We start from the raw sequence: 18,519 nt of genomic DNA on the forward strand, positions 1-18,519 counted from the left end.
TTTTTGAGATTAGCTCTGGATAGACGACACACACACACACACACACACACAGATCTTAGACACGGCAGAGCCACACTGTAAAAATGGCATGACAGCGAACTGATCAGTGAGAACATTCTGGTCGAGGCGGACTCGGGCCAAAGTACTGTAGGGTGTGAGTAATTAGAAATACATTAGACTGTTGTTCTTGGCTGCTCATTTGGCAACTTTATTACTGATCCTCTTGTGTTAGTCTTATCTCCCTCTCCTTCCCTGGCTCGGGATGGAGCAACAGATTTGGTTTGTGTTTCAGCTAGCCCAGGGAGGAGTGAGTCAGTGGAATATGATCCTCTTACTCAGCATGGAAGACTGCGCCATTGGGAAATGCTTTTTTGGGGTGTGGGTAGTGAGGGGTTACGGAGATGAAGATTGATGAAGGTAAACATTGTTCTTGGTTGGTCTTGTCATGGAGGAATGCTGAAGCTTTACCGGTCAGATGGCCCATTGAAGTAATGGCAAATAGTGAAATCTTAGATCTCCTTTTCGACTAATTGCTCCTAATGGCAACAATGGTTGTATTCAGTGAGAGACACTGGGTCTCGTAAGATGTTTTTTTTCACCACAAGAAAAGGATCTTGGATTTGGATGATCTGACACAGATCACCCACAAAATCAAAACATTGTGCTTCTGTGCTCACACCAGATGTCTTTGCCCTCTTATTTTGTGAAAAGTAGTTTTGCATCTAATTTAAGGGTTTGATCATGTGGCATTCTGTAAAGAGAAGATTGAAAACAGTTTTTCAACAAGGAGTTCAGATGAGCGCAGATGTTGGAGTTTACGTTTGTGTTCAACACATTTCACTGATGCTGTTGTACACACACAACCCTAAATGAAGTGTGACTGTAGAAACGTTTTCAATTCCTAAATAATCACCATTATAAGCAAGGAAGTGACATAGCCCCATTGGTTGTTGCCAATATTTATATGATGTTAGAGCAAAGTGCTAGAACAAGGAATGGGGGAAGTCAGAGCTAAAAATAGTGGCTGTGTGTATTTTTGTTTTAACTTAAAGTGAAGTAGTAAATATGTATATTTTCCAGAAGGGTCTTACGCCAGAAGACGGTAATTGACTTTGACGTAGGGGTGGAATGATTAATTATATTAATTAGATCAATAGAAAATATATCAAATACAATTTTTGGAATTCGGTTTAGTGCTTTATCATATTAAAATTACTGTTGTTCTAAAAATGTTCTATTATCAAAACTTGACTGCTTGACTGTCTTTGTTCCATGTTTTAAAAGTAAGTTGTTTTGACAGCTGGGTAAACACATTGAGCACTTTCAAGTCTGTTTCGTTTCAAATAACATGTGGTGTGCGTACTATAATTTTGTAATTTTATTGCCTTATTTCACTATTATGTTATGGTTTAAAATTAATCACAGATTAATCGAATTTAAAAACAAATTCACAACAGATTAATTGATTATAAAGATAAGTGTTAGTTGCAGCCCTACTCTTCCCATGCTTAGCTGGAGTGGGAAGGTCGCAGTGTTGGAAAAAGTACTACATGTCTTTACTTAGTAAGTCAATGTATCAATACTGCAATATAGAAATACTCTGTCCGTAATTCAACATAGCTGGGTTGGAACTTTACTTGACTTTTGGTGACAAGTTTTTTACCAGTGTAAATTCTTCCACCCTCCCGTCAACACACATGGCTCCAACGACCTGCAGCAGCCAATGAGGCATCTATTTTTTTAATATCTATGATCGTGGACACCATCTTGAAAACGATGCCTTTCTAGTTGTTCGTTTTTCATAGAATTTTAGTATGTTATTTAGCACACCCAATAGTAACGGAATGCATTGAAAAATCTCGTTTATCAATTATTTTGGTTATCATCCATACCTAACTAATATTTGTGTCAGTGCAAACAGACCACTAGGGGGGCGCGCCCAACTTGTTTTGAAAACATTATACCCATACCTAACACCACGCCAAAATTGAAAAACTAGTCGCCATAAGCCAAATCTTGGTGATTTCTTACGAGTTCATCCCCAGCTAACATTTACTTGAGTAAAAGTACAAATGTATTGGCCTCAAAATGCACTTAAAGTACTAAAAGTAAAAGTACTCAATACTCATTGTGCAGAATGATTTAAAATAGCAGATCAACAAACTCACAATGCGGCCCACTCCCTGCTGTTGTGAGCCCGTGACATGACAGAAATCCTTTTATCTGTCCAGTAAGAATTGGTGGCGTGTCAAAGCACACATGGCCCTCATAAACCCTGTGTACATAGGCTATATGTCCCTCAGATGACTCGGTCTCACAGGCGTGTTTTACATTCATGTTCATGTAATCTTTGTTTGAAAAGATTCTGTGTGAGTATACATCTTAAGCTTGCGGGAGACCCTTAGAAAAGCAGAAATGCTGTCCCCTCTGTGCAGCCGTGATTGCACCGGAGCGGAGGATAATTTTTTCCAGCTCCTTGTTGCTCTCTTTCAGGAATGCCCCCCCCCCCCCCCCCCCCACTCAGCTAAATGGCTTTCATCTGTTGGAGGCGGATAGGTTCTGCTAATACGTACTGATCTTTTGGTCTGTCCTGGTCAATCACTGAACAGCGGCGATGGGGACTTTGATGTAGGCCTTCGCCTGCCTCTGTCTTGACTGTATGTCCATGGTTCATAGGTTCTGTCTTGACTGTTTGTCCATGGTTCATAGGTTCTGTTGAAGTCACTTGACTTTTTTGACCTCTGTGATTCTCCCTCTAAAAATATCTCCCGTGGCTGAATGCTGAACTCCTTAAAAGGAGTGTTTATTTAATGATCCCCTGAGTTTAAAATAAGCTCAATCAATTGAAACCGACATGTTTTGAGCAGAGGGATTTCTCAGGGTTGACGTCACGTCACTTAAATAAAAATAAAAATCAGGTGAATAGGCTGTTGGGATATTATCACACGTGCACATGCCACACTGCAGTCTGTTTTGCCTTCTTTGGGTTTAAATGTCTAGTTATTGTTGCTAACAGGCAGCTTGTAATAGTGGGTTAAGTGTAGAGTTTGGCAGTGCTGAAGGAGTCACAGGGTCACATTTTCCTACTCTCCTAATCTAAACAGAACAATCCTATTCCCCACCAGTCCTCTTGACTAGACGCCACTCATGCCAGTCCAGACGTTTAGCCCTCACAAGTTACTCCTATCATCATAAGTAGCTCTCTACTTCTACAGTTTATTTTCCCTGCTCTCATATAAATAAAAATCATACTCGTGTGAAGTGAGGGGTGCTCTTATCATCATACATCATAATACATCACATTCCGTGCTCAGCCAATCAAATCATCACATTCCGTGGTACAACACGCACACAAAGCTGTGCATAGGAGGGGCTAGCGCCCCTAAAAAATATCCAATTCAGTGGTGGTGGTGGTGGTGGTGATGATGATGATGATGATGATGATCGATCATGATGATAGAGCCATTCATTTTAAGTCCCAGTTCAAATTTGGCCAGATTGTTAGATAATTTGAATGCCCTAATGAGCATCCTATTAAGCCCTAATTCCTTCTTATTGACTCAAATCGCCTCCAATGGTTCCTGTAATTATGCTTACTGATGAGCTGCTTCCTTTTGGATACAAACAGAACTCCCATCTCAAGCATGTCCTCTCGGGTGTCAGTGCCCACGCCAAGCTGGCAAACACTGTCCCCCAGAGATGCCCCCTTGAGTTTCCTCTAAATGTAATGCTGTCACACCACAGGGCTTAGTCGGCGCGCACACAGGCTCACATTCTGCCACTGAAGAGGCCAGGAAGGAACTTTCTGGAGCGTCTCCAGATGGCACCGGTAAAAGGGGAGAAAGGAGACCTGGCAAGAGTACGGAGAGGTCTAGTCTTGGCAGCCCCTTCAAAGACCTGCCTTTTGAAGTTGGGCCCTCCAGGCTGTGTGTTTTTGTGTTCCCTGCCCCACTGTTTATGCCCCGTCAAGCTGTTTTGGTACTGTAATTTCATGAAATATGGATGCGACCAGTATGGTCCTTGTACTGTACATGGCACGTCTTTGAATGTGTATGTGCTCCTCCAAAGTTAGGCCCCTTGTTTTGTAAACTTGAATTTATTTATTTTTCAAATTATTCTGGGATTGTCATCCATTTATTCTCCCAATTTAGTTGTTGCCAATTCCCCTCCGTTTACTGTGCTCCCTGTCGCTGCCAACCACCAGTGTTGGCCTGGGGAAGTTGTAGACTTCCATGTGCCTCGTCTACATGGAGTCACCAGCTGGTTCTATTCACCTGACGGCAAGGAGTTTCACTGGGACGATGTAACATGCACAGACGTTTTGCATCATTTTCCGCAGGCCCCCTGTCTGCTAATACAGAGGAGCCAACGGCCCCCTGTCTGCTAATACAGAGGAGCTAACGGTCCCCTGTCTGCTAATACAGAGGAGCCAACGGCCCCCTGTCTGCTAATACAGAGGAGCTAACGGTCCCCTGTCTGCTAATACAGAGGAGCTAACGGTCCCCTGTCTGCTAATACAGAGGAGCCAACGTTCCCCTGTCTGCTAATACAGAGGAGGCAACGGCCCCCTGTCTGCTAATACAGAGGAGCCAACGGCCCCCTGTCTGCTAATACAGAGGAGCCAACGGCCCCCTGTCTGCTAATACAGAGGAGCCAACGGCCCCCTGTCTGCTAATACAGAGGAGCCAACGGCCCCCTGTCTGCTAATACAGAGGAGCCAACGGCCCCCTGTCTGCTAATACAGAGGAGCCAACCAGTAGTTGTCACTAGTACAGCAACAAGGACACAGTCCCCTGCTGGCTTGTCACTGGCGATTGCTGCCAGTAGAGCCAGGCCCATACCAATACATACTATGGAGTAAAGAAATTCTGATGTGTCGTCCGATATACATGTGTATTGTACTGTGTATGACATTTGAGTAAATGTACTTTGTTACTTTCCACCAATGAAATGGACTAGAATACACAGGGAATCGGGAATTGGCATAGGAAAAAGAATTGCCACAGCAATTTTTCAAATTCCACCAGTCTGTGGTATTGAATGGAACTTCTTAATCCACACAAGCTTCCTTGATAAAGGCTATAGCCTGAAAAGTGAAATAAAGAGAATCCACATTTCTGTGTGTGTGCAGTGTGCAGTGTGCAGTGTGCACCTGCTTTTCCAGCCTGTTACTTATACTGTAGTTGTTTTTCTGGGTCATCACATCAGACTGCACTGCTACTTAAAGCCTACCAAGAGAGCTTATCTCCAGTATTTGCCATGAGGACCCTTCTTCATTTAACCGGAACTTGAACTTGGAGGAGAATTTTCTGTACACCCATACAGCATGATCTTATCAAGGTTTAAGAAGTACACTGTAGCGTAGTGTCTCCTGTCTTAATGGAAACATTCCGTGACATTTGTAGATTTTGTAGATTTTGTACTCCTTTGAGATGACTTCCAAAGTTGCCAGATGAATATGAAAAGGCCAAGTTTCACTCCAGTAGAGTGGATGGACTCATACACTGACAGAGATACACCCACTGGCATGAATACTCCAGCTGAAGAAGGACTTATCACACAGCAACCGCCCATCTGATTAAACATGATTCCCCATCTGCTTCCCAAGTATATGGAAACCCTATGGCAGGGCTCAAGAAGCTAATGTCTTGGACAGGTGTCTCTGGAAAAAGTCGTCTGTTTCTAACCAACCTCATTTTAAAGCCTCCTTTAGCTGCCTTTCTGGGTCATGAGACCTGGTGGTGGCATGCCATTCCTGTGCAGTCCATATGGGGAATGTTATTGTCACACTCTTCACCAACTCATCTCTTTTGCTCATAGGGAGAGCCATACGAGGCAGAAGTCTGTTAAGTGCAAGTTGTGCAGTAATGTAAATAAACCTGACATGGATGGATCCTTGAACATGCTGTTTATGGGATTTGGTAGCTAAGGTTTTACTAGTCTGTCTGTGCACTCAAAGGTGTGCTTCCCCAAGAGGCACAGTGAATACTTGTCCATTCAATTCATCTGCTAGACTGTGGGATTCCACAAACCAGGGACCACACAACTTGTTTAAACCTCAGTAGACTTTTCACGACCTTATTTCAGTTTTTCTGCAGAGTAAAGGGTAATTACAGTACTTGTTTGGGCTTCCAATTTCCAAGATGACCTTTTTGTGCAAATGTTTACCCTTGACGCTGAGTATATTTCATTGTGCTGACCTATACCATCTGCAGTGTTGCAGTCTCCTGGGGTTTCTCGAACACAAATGCCTGAGTCATCATCAGCGATCACTTTTTCTCCCTCACTCTTGCCAGCATTTCTTCTCTGTTCTCCTTCCCTCAAATTTGCATGTCCTCCTCTTGTTTGGAGCTGTTTTGTTTATCTCCATGATGGAGAAAGCCAGTGCGTGACTCACCTCTGGCCTCCAGCTGTCTTTGTAACCCTCTTTTTGCTGTGGTTCTCAACCCCCAACTGCCCCTAGCCTACAAAACACCCCCTACCCCCACCTAAGCGCTGTCTCCCTTATCATTTTAAAAAGGCACTGGGGAAAGGCATGACAAAAACCATTACATGTCCAATTACTTGTTAGACAGACATAGAATAAATGAACAGAGGTTGTTCACATGTCGTTTGTATCTCTCGTTAAAGCCAGCCATGGTATAAATTCCTAACTTTTGAGGGGAGATGTTTTTAATGAGCCCCTGGAGGTTTTTTCTATTAAATCTCACCTGTGCAAATCTTTATTTTGTTATTTAAGTGCTTTATAATTGTGTTTTGTTGCTCTACCGCAGCGATTCATTGCTGTGCAGGTGAATAAACTATGACTTAATTAACTCAAATCCTTTGTCTTTCTCTGCCATTACAGAGAGCATAATACCAGACAAGGGCTTTGAGATAATGATGCAGATCGACTGTGAGGTCACAAACACGAGGATCCTCCACATCAAGTCCTCCACCATTCCACCACTGCTCCGGGTCAACCAGACTGACACTCTCTACAAACCCTCATCGGCTGAGAGCCAGGCCACCCCCCCCGTCGGGGTCCTCATGGGTTCCGCATGAGAACCCACTCAACTGATGCATTCGCTGTAATTCCGGAAAGGTGGAACTTTTTTCAGCCCTCTGGTACTTTTTATCTAATATTTTACCTTTTTATACACTGATTTAATAGTTCTCGTCTGTCTTTTGATCTTGGATCAGAGTTGGCATTCATGGGCTCACCTCTGGCCTCGGGAGGGAACTCGGTCCCCACAGAGAAGGCTGAAGCAGTTGAAATGGTCAGTGTCACGTCTGCCGCATTCTTTTATTCAGCCTTGATATCCGGAAATAATCTGTATGTGATGACCCACGGGAAGATGTTCTCTCCTTGTGTGGTAAGGCTGCCTTTTCCCCATATCCCCAGATGCCCTGCACAAAGGTAGTTGCAGAGCAGCAGGAGGCAGGCCATTGAACCCTGAGTCACCTCATCATAACATGAATACTTACTCTTTTTGGTTGATGCTTTCTGGCTTAAGCTACAATAGAGTAGCACGTCATATTGTTAAAAAACAAATAAAACAAATACAAAAGTTGGGATCTCTATGTGCAGTGCACCAAGCCATAATAAATTGAGACAGAAAATATACTTTTTCATTGTTGAAATTAACACATTTATGTTAACATTGAGTTACGGTGTGGCCTTGCCAGAAAGGGAACACTATTTTTCTTACTCGCGACTCTCTTGTTGTTTTTCTTCCTCTGTGCATGAAGTTTAATATTTTATTTCTCAGAAGTAAATGGTAAACACTTGCAGCATATACTCAGGAAGTCAGTGAAAATAGCAACCACTATTATTTGTGATGGTTTGGGTTTCCATTTATTCATGAATGGAATTGAAATGCTTTATTCTCAATATTGGATTGATAAAGAAGTTATGTTCTGTGTTTTTGTTTGTTTGCACTGTGCTTTGCTTAAATACCTAAATAGATTAAGGAAGTCTAAGATACATATTTATTTGGATTAATTAATATGGAATAATTATGTGAACTTATTATTGGGATATTAGCCACTAGCTGCTTAAATGTCAAGAAAAACAAAGTAAATGTACAGTACATTTGAGGACATTCTTTTCTCTCGATTAGGCTTTCAAAAGACTATTCATCGCATAGATATTGTTTTTTTATTATGTGTGTCCTCCATAATGTTAACTTCAATTGGGACTTTGTTTCAATTGGGTCTTTGCTTCCAAATCTATTGGTTACTCTGATTTTAACATTTTGTGATACACTGAGCTCAAAAAGATAAATGCATTTGCAACATTTTGAATCAGTAAAGTAAAAATGAAGATACCGTATCACATTTTATATCTCTGTCCACTTGTTCTAATTGCACTTTTATTAAACAGAATGATCCGTATTTAAAATGTGGCATAGTGAAAAGCAATATTGAAAGAAATATTGGGTGAGAAAATATTTCCTGATGGCCTGTAGTACTATTTAGGGATAGAGGTGTTATTAATTATTACCTATACTCCTGTGTTGTGCAACTTCCCTCTGTAGATGTAATACCTTAGCAACGTCCCCTTGCTATTGTAGGTGACTGGTAATGGGTGAAAAGGAATTGAATTGGGATTTTGTATGGTGGGGAAATATGTAATAGTTCTTTATTGGCAAAAATGTGTAGAGTAGGATGTTGCTATCTTATCTTATGCATATTCCAAAGTGTAAACCTTTCGACTGTGGTATTGCACGGACAATTCTATTCTAGGTCAACAGATAGATACCAATGTAATGCGGATTCTTTAAATAGTGTGTTGTGTGATTTTAAGCACAGCCTTTCTATGTTTGTTCACTTTGTTGTTGCCGTTTGTTTCAAAAGCACATCTGATTCAGGTGATATCCTATTGCCAAAAAGTAAATAAAACACTGGATTTACACTGAATATGCCTGTACCTGTATGTCTGTTGAAAAAGGTGTTGGTATCAAATGTACTTGAAGTCCCAAAAGTAGAATGTACTCATGCAGAATGTCCCATTCCACAAGTTTTAAAATGTATAAAACTCTTTTGAAATGAGCAGATCTACAAGCTCTCAATATGACTCATTGTGAGCTTGTATCAAATGGCCGAAATGTGGAGGAGTGAAATGGTTAATGTATGTTTTGTAATAATAATCAAATCAAGTAAAAGTAATCAAAGTTTGACATGGTGGCAAATACAAGTCTAATATGTGCCTCTTGAGATGTAGTGGAGTAGTATTTTAAATACTCCAGTAAAGTAACAGTACTTGAGTAAATGTACTTAGTTACTTTACAGTGTAAAGTAACTAAGTACATTTACTGTGGTGTAAAGTTTACACCACTAGTCGTAGTTTGATATTTACAGTGGGTTGAGATTACTCCCCATAGATATTTTGCACTACAGTTTTTCAATTTAGGTAAGGGAGGAAATTACAGGACAGCACATGACTTTCTATACTTGTGGGTGTCCTTTGTAGCCTTTTTCTTTTTTATAGATCTGGTTGCCTTCCCCCCTTGACTGACTGTGCAGATTGGATTACAGCTCACAGGAGGTAATTATGGCCACTTTGACTTTAACTGTGAATTAAACCAACAAAGTCAAAGGAGTGATTTTTCAGTTAGTATTTTCAGAGCTTTATTGCAGTCTCTTCAAAACGGTACAATCTGATATGCAGGGAGTACGTAATAAGTGCTTTCTTCATCGAACAAAGGTCAACAGATACCCATTTACTGCCAGAAGTCTTATGGTACATGTACAGGAATCAAGGAATGCACAGAAAACTGTAATATAAAAATAAATGTGTATAAAACAACATGGAATGAGACAATCAGTCCATAAAATCTGGTTGTTTGTAGTACAGTATGCTGTGATGAAGGCGTTCCTCAGAGTTAATTGTTATAGCGTTGTGTATATTAAGTATTGATTGACTTGCCGTGACATTATTTCTCTACATTCATGTATTTCACAATGGTTTATATATTACAGTATATACAGTAAATGTGCTGTGTTGACTGAAACATTTCACGTTTCATGTAGCTTCCCCACTGAATAGAAACAAACAATTATTTTCTCTCAGGAAAATAACAAATGCACCCAACATGTATATTCATCACCAAGACAATTTACTTTATAAAAGGGCATTTTATCACAATATATTGATGGCTGTGTGGACTGATCTACAATCCACTCCAACACACACAATTACTTTGCTTCTAAACTAATGACTATCAAACCCTTGCTAGGGGTTTACATAGGCAAATTTGATGTCGTATGTGACTTGATGTCCATCGTCCCATGCATACAACACACCCTCTTTGGGGTTGTAGTCAACTTGTGTGGTGTAGGTATAGTTATTGGTGAAGGGCATTCTAGGAGTCATCTGAGTGTTGGTGTGTGTGTCAAAGGCATAAGCTAGGTTGGCGTCTCTTCGGTTGTAGCTGTCGACAGCGTACAGGACGCCACATACAATGAAGCAGTTGCCGTAGTGGCTGCGCCTCAGTCCCGTTCTCCACGTGGTCTCCCTCTGCATGCTGAGATCCGATGGGTTCAGCCGAGTCAGAACTATCACTTCCTGTAGGAACCCCTCGTCATCCAGTGCCGGATAGATGATCCACAGGCCGCTCTCGTCTACCGCAAAGTCAATGTCCGAGTGGCCGCGCCATTCCCACGGTGACGAGGACTCTTCAAACACGGCATCGTGCAGGAAGGTCCAGGCGGCCACATACCGTAGACGCAGGTCATACTTGATGATGTCACGGGAGAAGGCTCGGTTGTAGTAGAATGCGCCGTCGTAGACCACGTGGCCGGTTCCGATCCAGTTGTAAGGCAGCTTGTAGGAGTTGGTAAACCGGCCTAGAGTGGAAAAGAAACAAGCAAAACATTCATGAACAAGAATGTACTCAGCTGGCCCAGGCAGGGCCTAGTGGTCCGGGCACGTGTCGCAGGTTTGAGTCCCGACGACCTTTGCTGCGTGTCTCCCCTCTCACCTACTGTATATCTATCAATAAAGGCAATAAACCCAAAAGATATCATTAAAAGAAATAAGAAATTAAATAAAAGAATGTACTCAGTCGATTGCAGGCTTGATCAAGGCCAAATAAAATATCCCAGTTTGCTCACTGCTAAGTTAGGTCACAGTGTCACCCCAATCAATTGGTTTCTCCCTCTTGGGGACCTATATGTGTACATCTAATAATGTCTGGTTCAAGAATGTCTCATTTGAAAAGTGATAATTTGGCCTGGTGGTGACACTAGAGGAAAGGTCAGACTCAGAGTCACCAAAATCTGTAGGTTTCTTTTCTACTTCGGACTCGGAGCACACATGTGCATAGCAAATTTCATGGCGATCCGGCAGTTATCTTGGTCATAGACAAACAATCAAATGGAGGCAAGAACATAACCTTGTTACGAAGGTATACAGTATGGTATACAATAGTAAACCGATTCCTCAAGCTTGTTTCTATAAGTGTATGTTTGGTCTGACCACTGACTCCTACCTTGCTTAAAGACCTCCATGTTGCGGAACTCCAACAAGTTGTTTCCATAGTAGTAGTTTGTAACATAAATCTTGTCTTCACCAGACTTTGGGTCCTTCATCCACGCTCCCTCATTTCTGCCATACGTGTTATGAGTTACTGGTTCTGAGATTGTCGCCAACGTGTCTTTACATTCCTCTGTGAATGAGCCAGAGAGTTGGACAGAAGATTTATTAGTCTGCAGTTTTCAGGCTTAATTCAAATAGCATTTGCAAGAAATGTTAATACTGGATGGTTTGTTAATAGCATTCTTAGGTGTCAAATCAGTGGGATTTTTAACTTTCAGTGAAAGTTGATTTTATATACAATTCTCTTTTGAGTTTACATGACACTACATCAAAGTCTACATCATTTAATTTTTTTAATCCCATGGGGGAAATTCAGTTTCAGCTTCAAACAGTTTATGGCTGCTCAGATCGTATGATGAACACTCACAGAGAAGCAGTTGGGGGTTAATTGGGACACTTCAACACACGTGAAGTGGTATGGGGGTGACAACCTCCCTAAGCAGGTTAATCACATTGCAACACCTTTAACTTTACACTCTTCGTCCACAGGAAAGCACCACATAGAGTATACAACTCCAACCTACCAGATTTATCTGGCGATGGTTCTTCATTCCTCTGCATTGACTCGTCTGGTTCTGACGGTCCATTCTCTTCCTCATCCCAGCTGATGCTGTACTTGCGTTTGGTAGGAGCAGTCTGTCTAGTGGTTCTAGTAGGGGCAGTAGTAGGCGTAGTGGTGGTCATGATAGACCTGGTAAAGGGTGGAGAAGATGGTACGGTTGTCTGCCTCTGTGTTGACATAGTGAGCCCAGAGGAGGAGGTGGATGCAGTTCCTTGCTCTGTAATTGCTGCTGTTCTGGTTGTGGTCGTCATGACCACAGTGGAGGTGGTGGTTGTGGGTATGACCGGTGCAGAGCTCGTGGCAACGTCTGTGAAGATGGCTGTGACTGAATCCTCACTTGGTGCACGGGGCATAGCTTTAGTAGTGCCTGCAAAGGTTTGTGTTGCATCTTGCACTTCTATCGTCTTTGGCGGTTCCAGAGAAGAGATGTCCATCATGGTGATGATGGGCGACTGAGCGGTTTCTGTTGACAGGGCCTTGTATGTGGGTGGCTTTGGCGTGATCAAGGTTTTAGTGATAGTGCTTTTGAGTGGATCTTCTCTGACCAGGCTTAAGCTTGGTGTGCTACTGACTGGTTTGAGCATAACGGGAAAGGGCCATTTAGTGGCTCTGGGAGTGCTGCGAGTGTGGGTTGGAATAATAGAACCCATGATTGTGCTCCTGCTTGGCCGTGAGGTTGGCGATGGCCTCACCGTGACACGTTCCATTGTCGACTGAACGCTCTTTGAATCTGTTGACATGGTGTCACTGGACACAGAACTGGACACGCCCAGTTCTGTGTGCTTAGGCGTTGCTGATTGGCTGGTCTTTGTGGCTTCAGGTGGTTGAGATTCCTTCGGCCGTACCCGTACTCTGCGCCTGGAAGGCACTTTGTGCTGGAGGAGGTGCTCCTCAATGAAGAGGTTGACCGGGCCATCACCGCTGAATCCATGATACTCAAACACTGCAAGGATGAGTATAACAACACATGATTACATAATATCCAAGCAGAATGTTATGTTAACGTCACTGTCGGAACTAAGGAAACCTTGTATGTCGAAGACCATTACTTTTCAGAAAATGGGAAAAAGAACCTCTGTAGTTATTATGTAGTCACAAGTACTTGTTAGTACTTTACATTGGTAAAATATTTATAAAATCCACAGTCAGAAAAACTTTCCATCTTGCCACCCGATTTTGGGCATAATGTCATTACAGGCAAAATGTTAAAAAAAAGAAAAACGGTTTAAATAATTGCAAAAATGGCTGATCTACAAGGCATGCTCACAACACATGTAGTAAGCTTGTAGAACGCCTATTTTTGTCATATGCCAAAGTATAAAATAGGACATTCATTTAAGAAAAAACATTAAAAGATGCAAAGTTTCTGCCCGACAGCGACTATAAGTATCATGATATATAGGACATCACAAGGTGGCAGTTAGCAAAGTGGCAGCAGCAGCATACCATTAAAGATGCAATTCAGAACTTTTTCTCTGAATAAAACATAATTTCTGACCAATCTGTATGGTTGAGTATGCTAATACAATATAATACACAATTGCGGTGGTTGGAGGTGGTCTCCCTGCTCTTTCATTGAGAAATGTACTGCTGGTTGACCAGAGGTATTGCCTGAAGCTGAAAGTGCAAATGTCTGCCCTGCCCAAGAGGGCATTCTCTAGGCCTAGCTCACCAGTAGAAATGTTGGTCCTTGCATCCGGACTACCAGGGTTTCAAATCCCTGGTAGCTAGGACACAAATCCTACGGATTGCATTTGCATCTTTAATTAAACAGTAGAAAAAACAATGGACACAATGTTTGTGTCTGCACAAACGATGGCAGTTTACTGAGCAGCTTGCTTGAGATGCTTCTTTTTCCCAGAGCTTTATGAGAATACCAGTTTACGCTGCACTTTCTGACCTGATTTATAATCTGCATATGCTCTTCTCCAACAGCTGAAGTTAGCAGCACTGTGTCTCAAATAAACATCTTTAAACATACTTAAATCTCTTCCTACAGTATGTGTGCAATCGCAATAGATTAGAAATAGAAACATGTCATTATTATCTACCAAGTTACGGACAAAAGCCTTCCTGTTATCGGTTTATATGACAAGTGATGGATGACCTCTGTGGGGGTTGGCACTTACAGTTCTCACCGGGCTCCCCATCATCAGCCACCATAGGATCTGGATCAGATTTGTAAAAGGTCATTCCTCTGATGATCATTCCATTGGGACCCGTCTTCACCGCATCAGAATGCTTTTGGTTTGTCACCTCCTGAGGGTGCGTCTGAGGGGTTTGGAGAGGAGCATCCCTCTTTAGGAAGGACTCGGGTTCCCCAATAAACTTCTCCTCATACTTCTCCTGTTAGGACAAAATATAGTCTTACTGTATGCTTCATTTATACTAGTACAGTATACTGTAAATCAGGTTATACAACTTCTCATTAGCTGTGAAGAACAACTTAACTGTTAAGTAGGCTGATAAACATTCTGTGCTAATGTATTCTGCCAAGCAATTTCCACCTGGATTGTTTCTTGCAGTGTTAATATACATTTTAATTTTTTTGGCATTTCACTATGCTTTGTGTGAGAGGTGAGGACAGGCAAGATTGAACACTTGGAAACAATTTTGAAACAACAACATTGATATGATGGCACTGATTTATTCGCAGGTTTGCATCCAGTCCAGGTCCACCCATCCCTGGTGGACAAGCTTATCTTAACACTGGAGTTGGATCAGAGTCCAGCAGTGCAAGGCGTTACCTACATGTCAACATCTATGTGGGCTGCACAGATCACTAATGTCCACTCGGATGTGAAAAACAGAGTGGGCTTGCCAAATCTTAGCATTACCTCAATAATTCTTAACGATTTATGGAAAGAACACATCATTATTCATTTGCTTTTGGAAGACCACACTTTACGTACACAGGATTTAGCCTCCGTTTTTGCAGTCCAAGTGTTCTGGGCAAAATATTCCTTTTCGTGAGGAAAGCATATGCTTTGACACATTAGACCCCCTCCTGTAGAAGTGACCACACACTGCACTGCTAGTGCTACAACATGTAATGTTGTGGAGAAAAATCACAGAATTCCCTTACCTTAAGATTTGTGGTTAGCAGGGCTCCCGCATGTTATGTGCCAATGAGCAATGACGGTCATAAGCTATTATTATTATTATTTGCATAGAATTAAGGTCTGTCCAAGATTACATGACATGGGGCACATGGCTGCCCCTGTGCCAAGTGTTGGTTCTATTACAGCCGGTGCCCTGTATGTATTGCACATCTTTTCGGTTTACCTCCAGTTAGTACCTGTCCCTCTACATTCTCCTATATCTAAATAATAGAAAAGTCAAATTGCCTAAAGATTGAAACACAAAACCCCCGTACAAATTACACATGGACCCCAGTAGTTCCACCAAGTTTGACTTGCCTCTGGGTGTAGATATGCTGCAGCCCTGACGTCACTCTTATCCTGGAGCACGTCATTAGGAGGGACAGGGGGGCTCTCTGTCACATGCGGCTGGACCAGAGGGCTCTTCTGGGGCTCTGCCTCAACCTTACTGTGGTTCATAGAGACTTTCTGGATGAATTGATGAACAGAGCATGATATTTATGTTTGTTATAGGACATCAAGCATTGTACCAATTGCTAGAGTTTCATGAAATAACTCTGATTTGGTTTGAGGACTACAAACACATGTATGGATAAATATGTCAGAGTTTAACTCAGAAAGTGTAAAATGTATTGAATCACATTACATTTGTCATACTCCAACAGTTGTCATATTCTAATAACCTTTTATCTTTTTCACAACTAGTGTATAGGCAATACCAGCATTCATTTTAAACCTGTACTAATTCATGTTAGAGAAGTTAATTTAGTGTTTTCTATAAAAAAGTGAATGAAGACACTGTTTCCATTTTGCTTCCTATACTGAGCTCTGCCCAAGCTGTTGTACCTGAGGCAGATTTTAATTTGCAACATGTCAAGACAAGTATAGGCTACAGTTTGGACCCATTTTTCAGGTCAGACAGGTGAGGAAGATGGTTGAATTGAACCTAAAATAAATGGGATAGTCCCAGCCAGGGAGAGTGTTTCATTAGACCCATGGGTATGATACTAATACTAATTCTGGCTTCCCCCCACAACATTTACCATTTACAATATAGGCATGTACATGGCGCTCTTATCCAGAGCAACTTACAAAGTGCACATTCACATTAAGAACCATGAGCCCAAACCAACACATGATTACTCGTGATGTGTTTAATGTGAAACCAACACATGATTATGTTGACAGGATTCAGTAGAGTGCTAAGTATATGTCATGTGCTAGTGTTGCAGAGTGGCTCACAGCCTTAGCCTGATGGCCTACAAGTCTAATATCTCCCCCAGTCCCGAATCCCCTTGGATTAGTGGTTCAGATGTTGTCTTTTCACATGGGAGACCCGGGTTCGATTTCCGGGTGTTGCACTAGAGTAACTAGCAAGTACATATAAAATAGATATGTAATACTGTGTAAAGAATGCCCTGAAATATCAGCACATTCCTCTGAGTAGGCTATTATTATTTATACATTTATCCCTAACCTTTAAATAAATTGTGATTGGTATAGGCCTACACATGTGACCTGAATAACCTACATTAGACTTGTAGTAGGCTAGTGCATACATATAGGCATACTTTAATAATCTACTCCATGCTACTATGACGCTTGTGCACATCCTGCATATGTGAAGGTCAGTCGTCTCCTAAAGGGCCTCATTACCTTCTCAATGTTCTCCACACGCCCCAGCAGCTTATTGGTGATGGAGTGTAGCTTCAGTAGATCCAAGCCATAAAAGGATCCTTCCAGCAGCTCAATGATGGAGGAGAGCTAGAAATGACCAAGTATAGATTCCATCAAAATGGGTTACCCATTATTCCAATGATCTCATAAATAAAATATCCCCAACCCATCCAAGAATTATATGCGTGTATATCCAACTTCTCTGTCTGTGGACTGTGGTTATGAAGTATGAACAGAGAAGGGAGTCCTTGAATTTAAATGCTGTTTGCCCAGTGATCAGGTTGGCCATCTATAAGCAATAGATGAGTAACAGAAGCCTTCAATCCCGTATTGGCTCGGGGGGGGAGTAGGTGTGTATAGTAAATGGCCATCACTGGACTTCACTTCACCTTGACATTTTCTTTTCCAGCCTGTCTAAGTTTATTCAGTCTGTACTCTCCCTCGCATGGGTTGACGGCCGACGGAGGGGCGATGCAGGCGCACTTGCACTGGGGTCCGGTCGTGATGGTCTCCACCGTGTAGAAGTCCTGCGCCGTGGCGCTGCCCTCCTCTATCCGCCTGCAGGCGCTCCTGCTCAGGGGTCTGACAACACATTTACACCGACAGTCAGAACCTTCCGAGAGGGCTTTCACTTTGTCATAATCACCCAGCAGCTACAAAGAGAAGAGGACGGATGTATATTCCACCACGAACAATCAGAAACTTTTGAATGCCTAAATTGCAATAATATGACAGTGACTATAATCCATATTATTCAATATGAACAAACCAAAGTGTGTTTTTATTTGGCTTACCTGTGAGAGAATATTTCCCTGGCCGTCTATCTCCTCTTGTAGGTAGTCGCCATGGTCATTCATTTCAGGCCGAATAAAACTTTCAGATACCCGATCTCTTGGTGCAGCAGAGCACAGTGCGAAAAACACGCACAAACTGCATACCCTATTCCTATCCATATAGCCTAGTACTGCCACAAAATAATATAGACAAAATAATGCTGTTATAATCAGGCACAGCCTGTCAATTATTTTAGCTGCCTTGGTAATTTCATAGCCTACCTTTTGGCAATGCAATTTAAAAAACAAAAACTATAAAAGCCATTAAAGGTGAGATCAAGCAACATAGCATTCTCTCATCCTATTTTTGTTTTAAAGTAGTAGCCTAGCTAGTCCTCCTGACAGAAAACAGTGCATTCAGGAATGGATGAGAGCACGCTCATTCTGTCCACACCTCCAGTTTATGTGCTGCTCAATGACTGTGATGGCAATCTGCGCTCCCCTTACTGCACTCCCTCAGGCTCAGCCTCACTGCGATGCTCTCCATATGAGGAGGCGGTTATACAGTGTGTCAGTCAGTGTGTGCGCGCGCGCTGCGCAGCACAACATCCAGCAGTAGTAACTAGTAGTACTGTGTACTGCGGCACTGCCTGTCGCTAACTAACCAAAATAACGCAATAGAAGTAGAATCCCGCAACGCAAAAATAACGGATTCAAAAGCATTGACATTGTGACGCACACACGCTGTAGTAGCCTAGGCCTAGGGCTGTATCCGCATGTAGAAACTTGACAGTCTGACTATAATGGCATTGGCACACTAAACTT

The 18,519-nt window shown here is 42.1% G+C and overlaps 2 protein-coding genes across 4 annotated transcripts in view; one reads left to right on the plus strand and one right to left on the minus strand.

The window, feature by feature from the left end:
• Positions 1 to 8,901, plus strand: part of atf6 (activating transcription factor 6) — a 48,941-nt gene extending 40,040 nt beyond the window's left edge. For 2 of the 3 annotated variants that reach the window (XM_079505234.1, XM_079505235.1), the window contains exon 16: positions 6,848 to 8,901. In XM_079505234.1, the coding sequence (XP_079361360.1) occupies positions 6,848 to 7,044 (197 nt within the window). In that variant the 3' untranslated portion in view covers positions 7,045 to 8,901. The remainder of the gene's footprint in view (positions 1 to 6,847) is intronic. The other variant, XR_013790357.1, reaches the window with a different exon arrangement.
• A 686-nt stretch (positions 8,902 to 9,587) lies between these two features.
• On the minus strand, positions 9,588 to 18,130 carry olfml2ba (olfactomedin-like 2Ba). The gene is made up of 8 exons (XM_079505490.1): positions 17,716 to 18,130; positions 17,311 to 17,574; positions 16,901 to 17,008; positions 15,563 to 15,712; positions 14,273 to 14,489; positions 12,106 to 13,086; positions 11,475 to 11,651; positions 9,588 to 10,830 (listed from the first exon to the last, which is right to left on the minus strand). The coding sequence occupies exons 1-8, from the start codon at positions 17,872 to 17,874 to the stop codon at positions 10,217 to 10,219; spliced, it is 2,670 nt and encodes an 889-aa protein (XP_079361616.1). The 5' UTR covers positions 17,875 to 18,130; the 3' UTR covers positions 9,588 to 10,216.
• Between the last annotated feature and the right edge of the window lie 389 nt (positions 18,131 to 18,519).

Source organism: Electrona antarctica (genome assembly GCF_951216825.1).
Source record: "Electrona antarctica genome assembly, chromosome: 7".
NCBI lineage: Eukaryota > Metazoa > Chordata > Actinopteri > Myctophiformes > Myctophidae > Electrona > Electrona antarctica.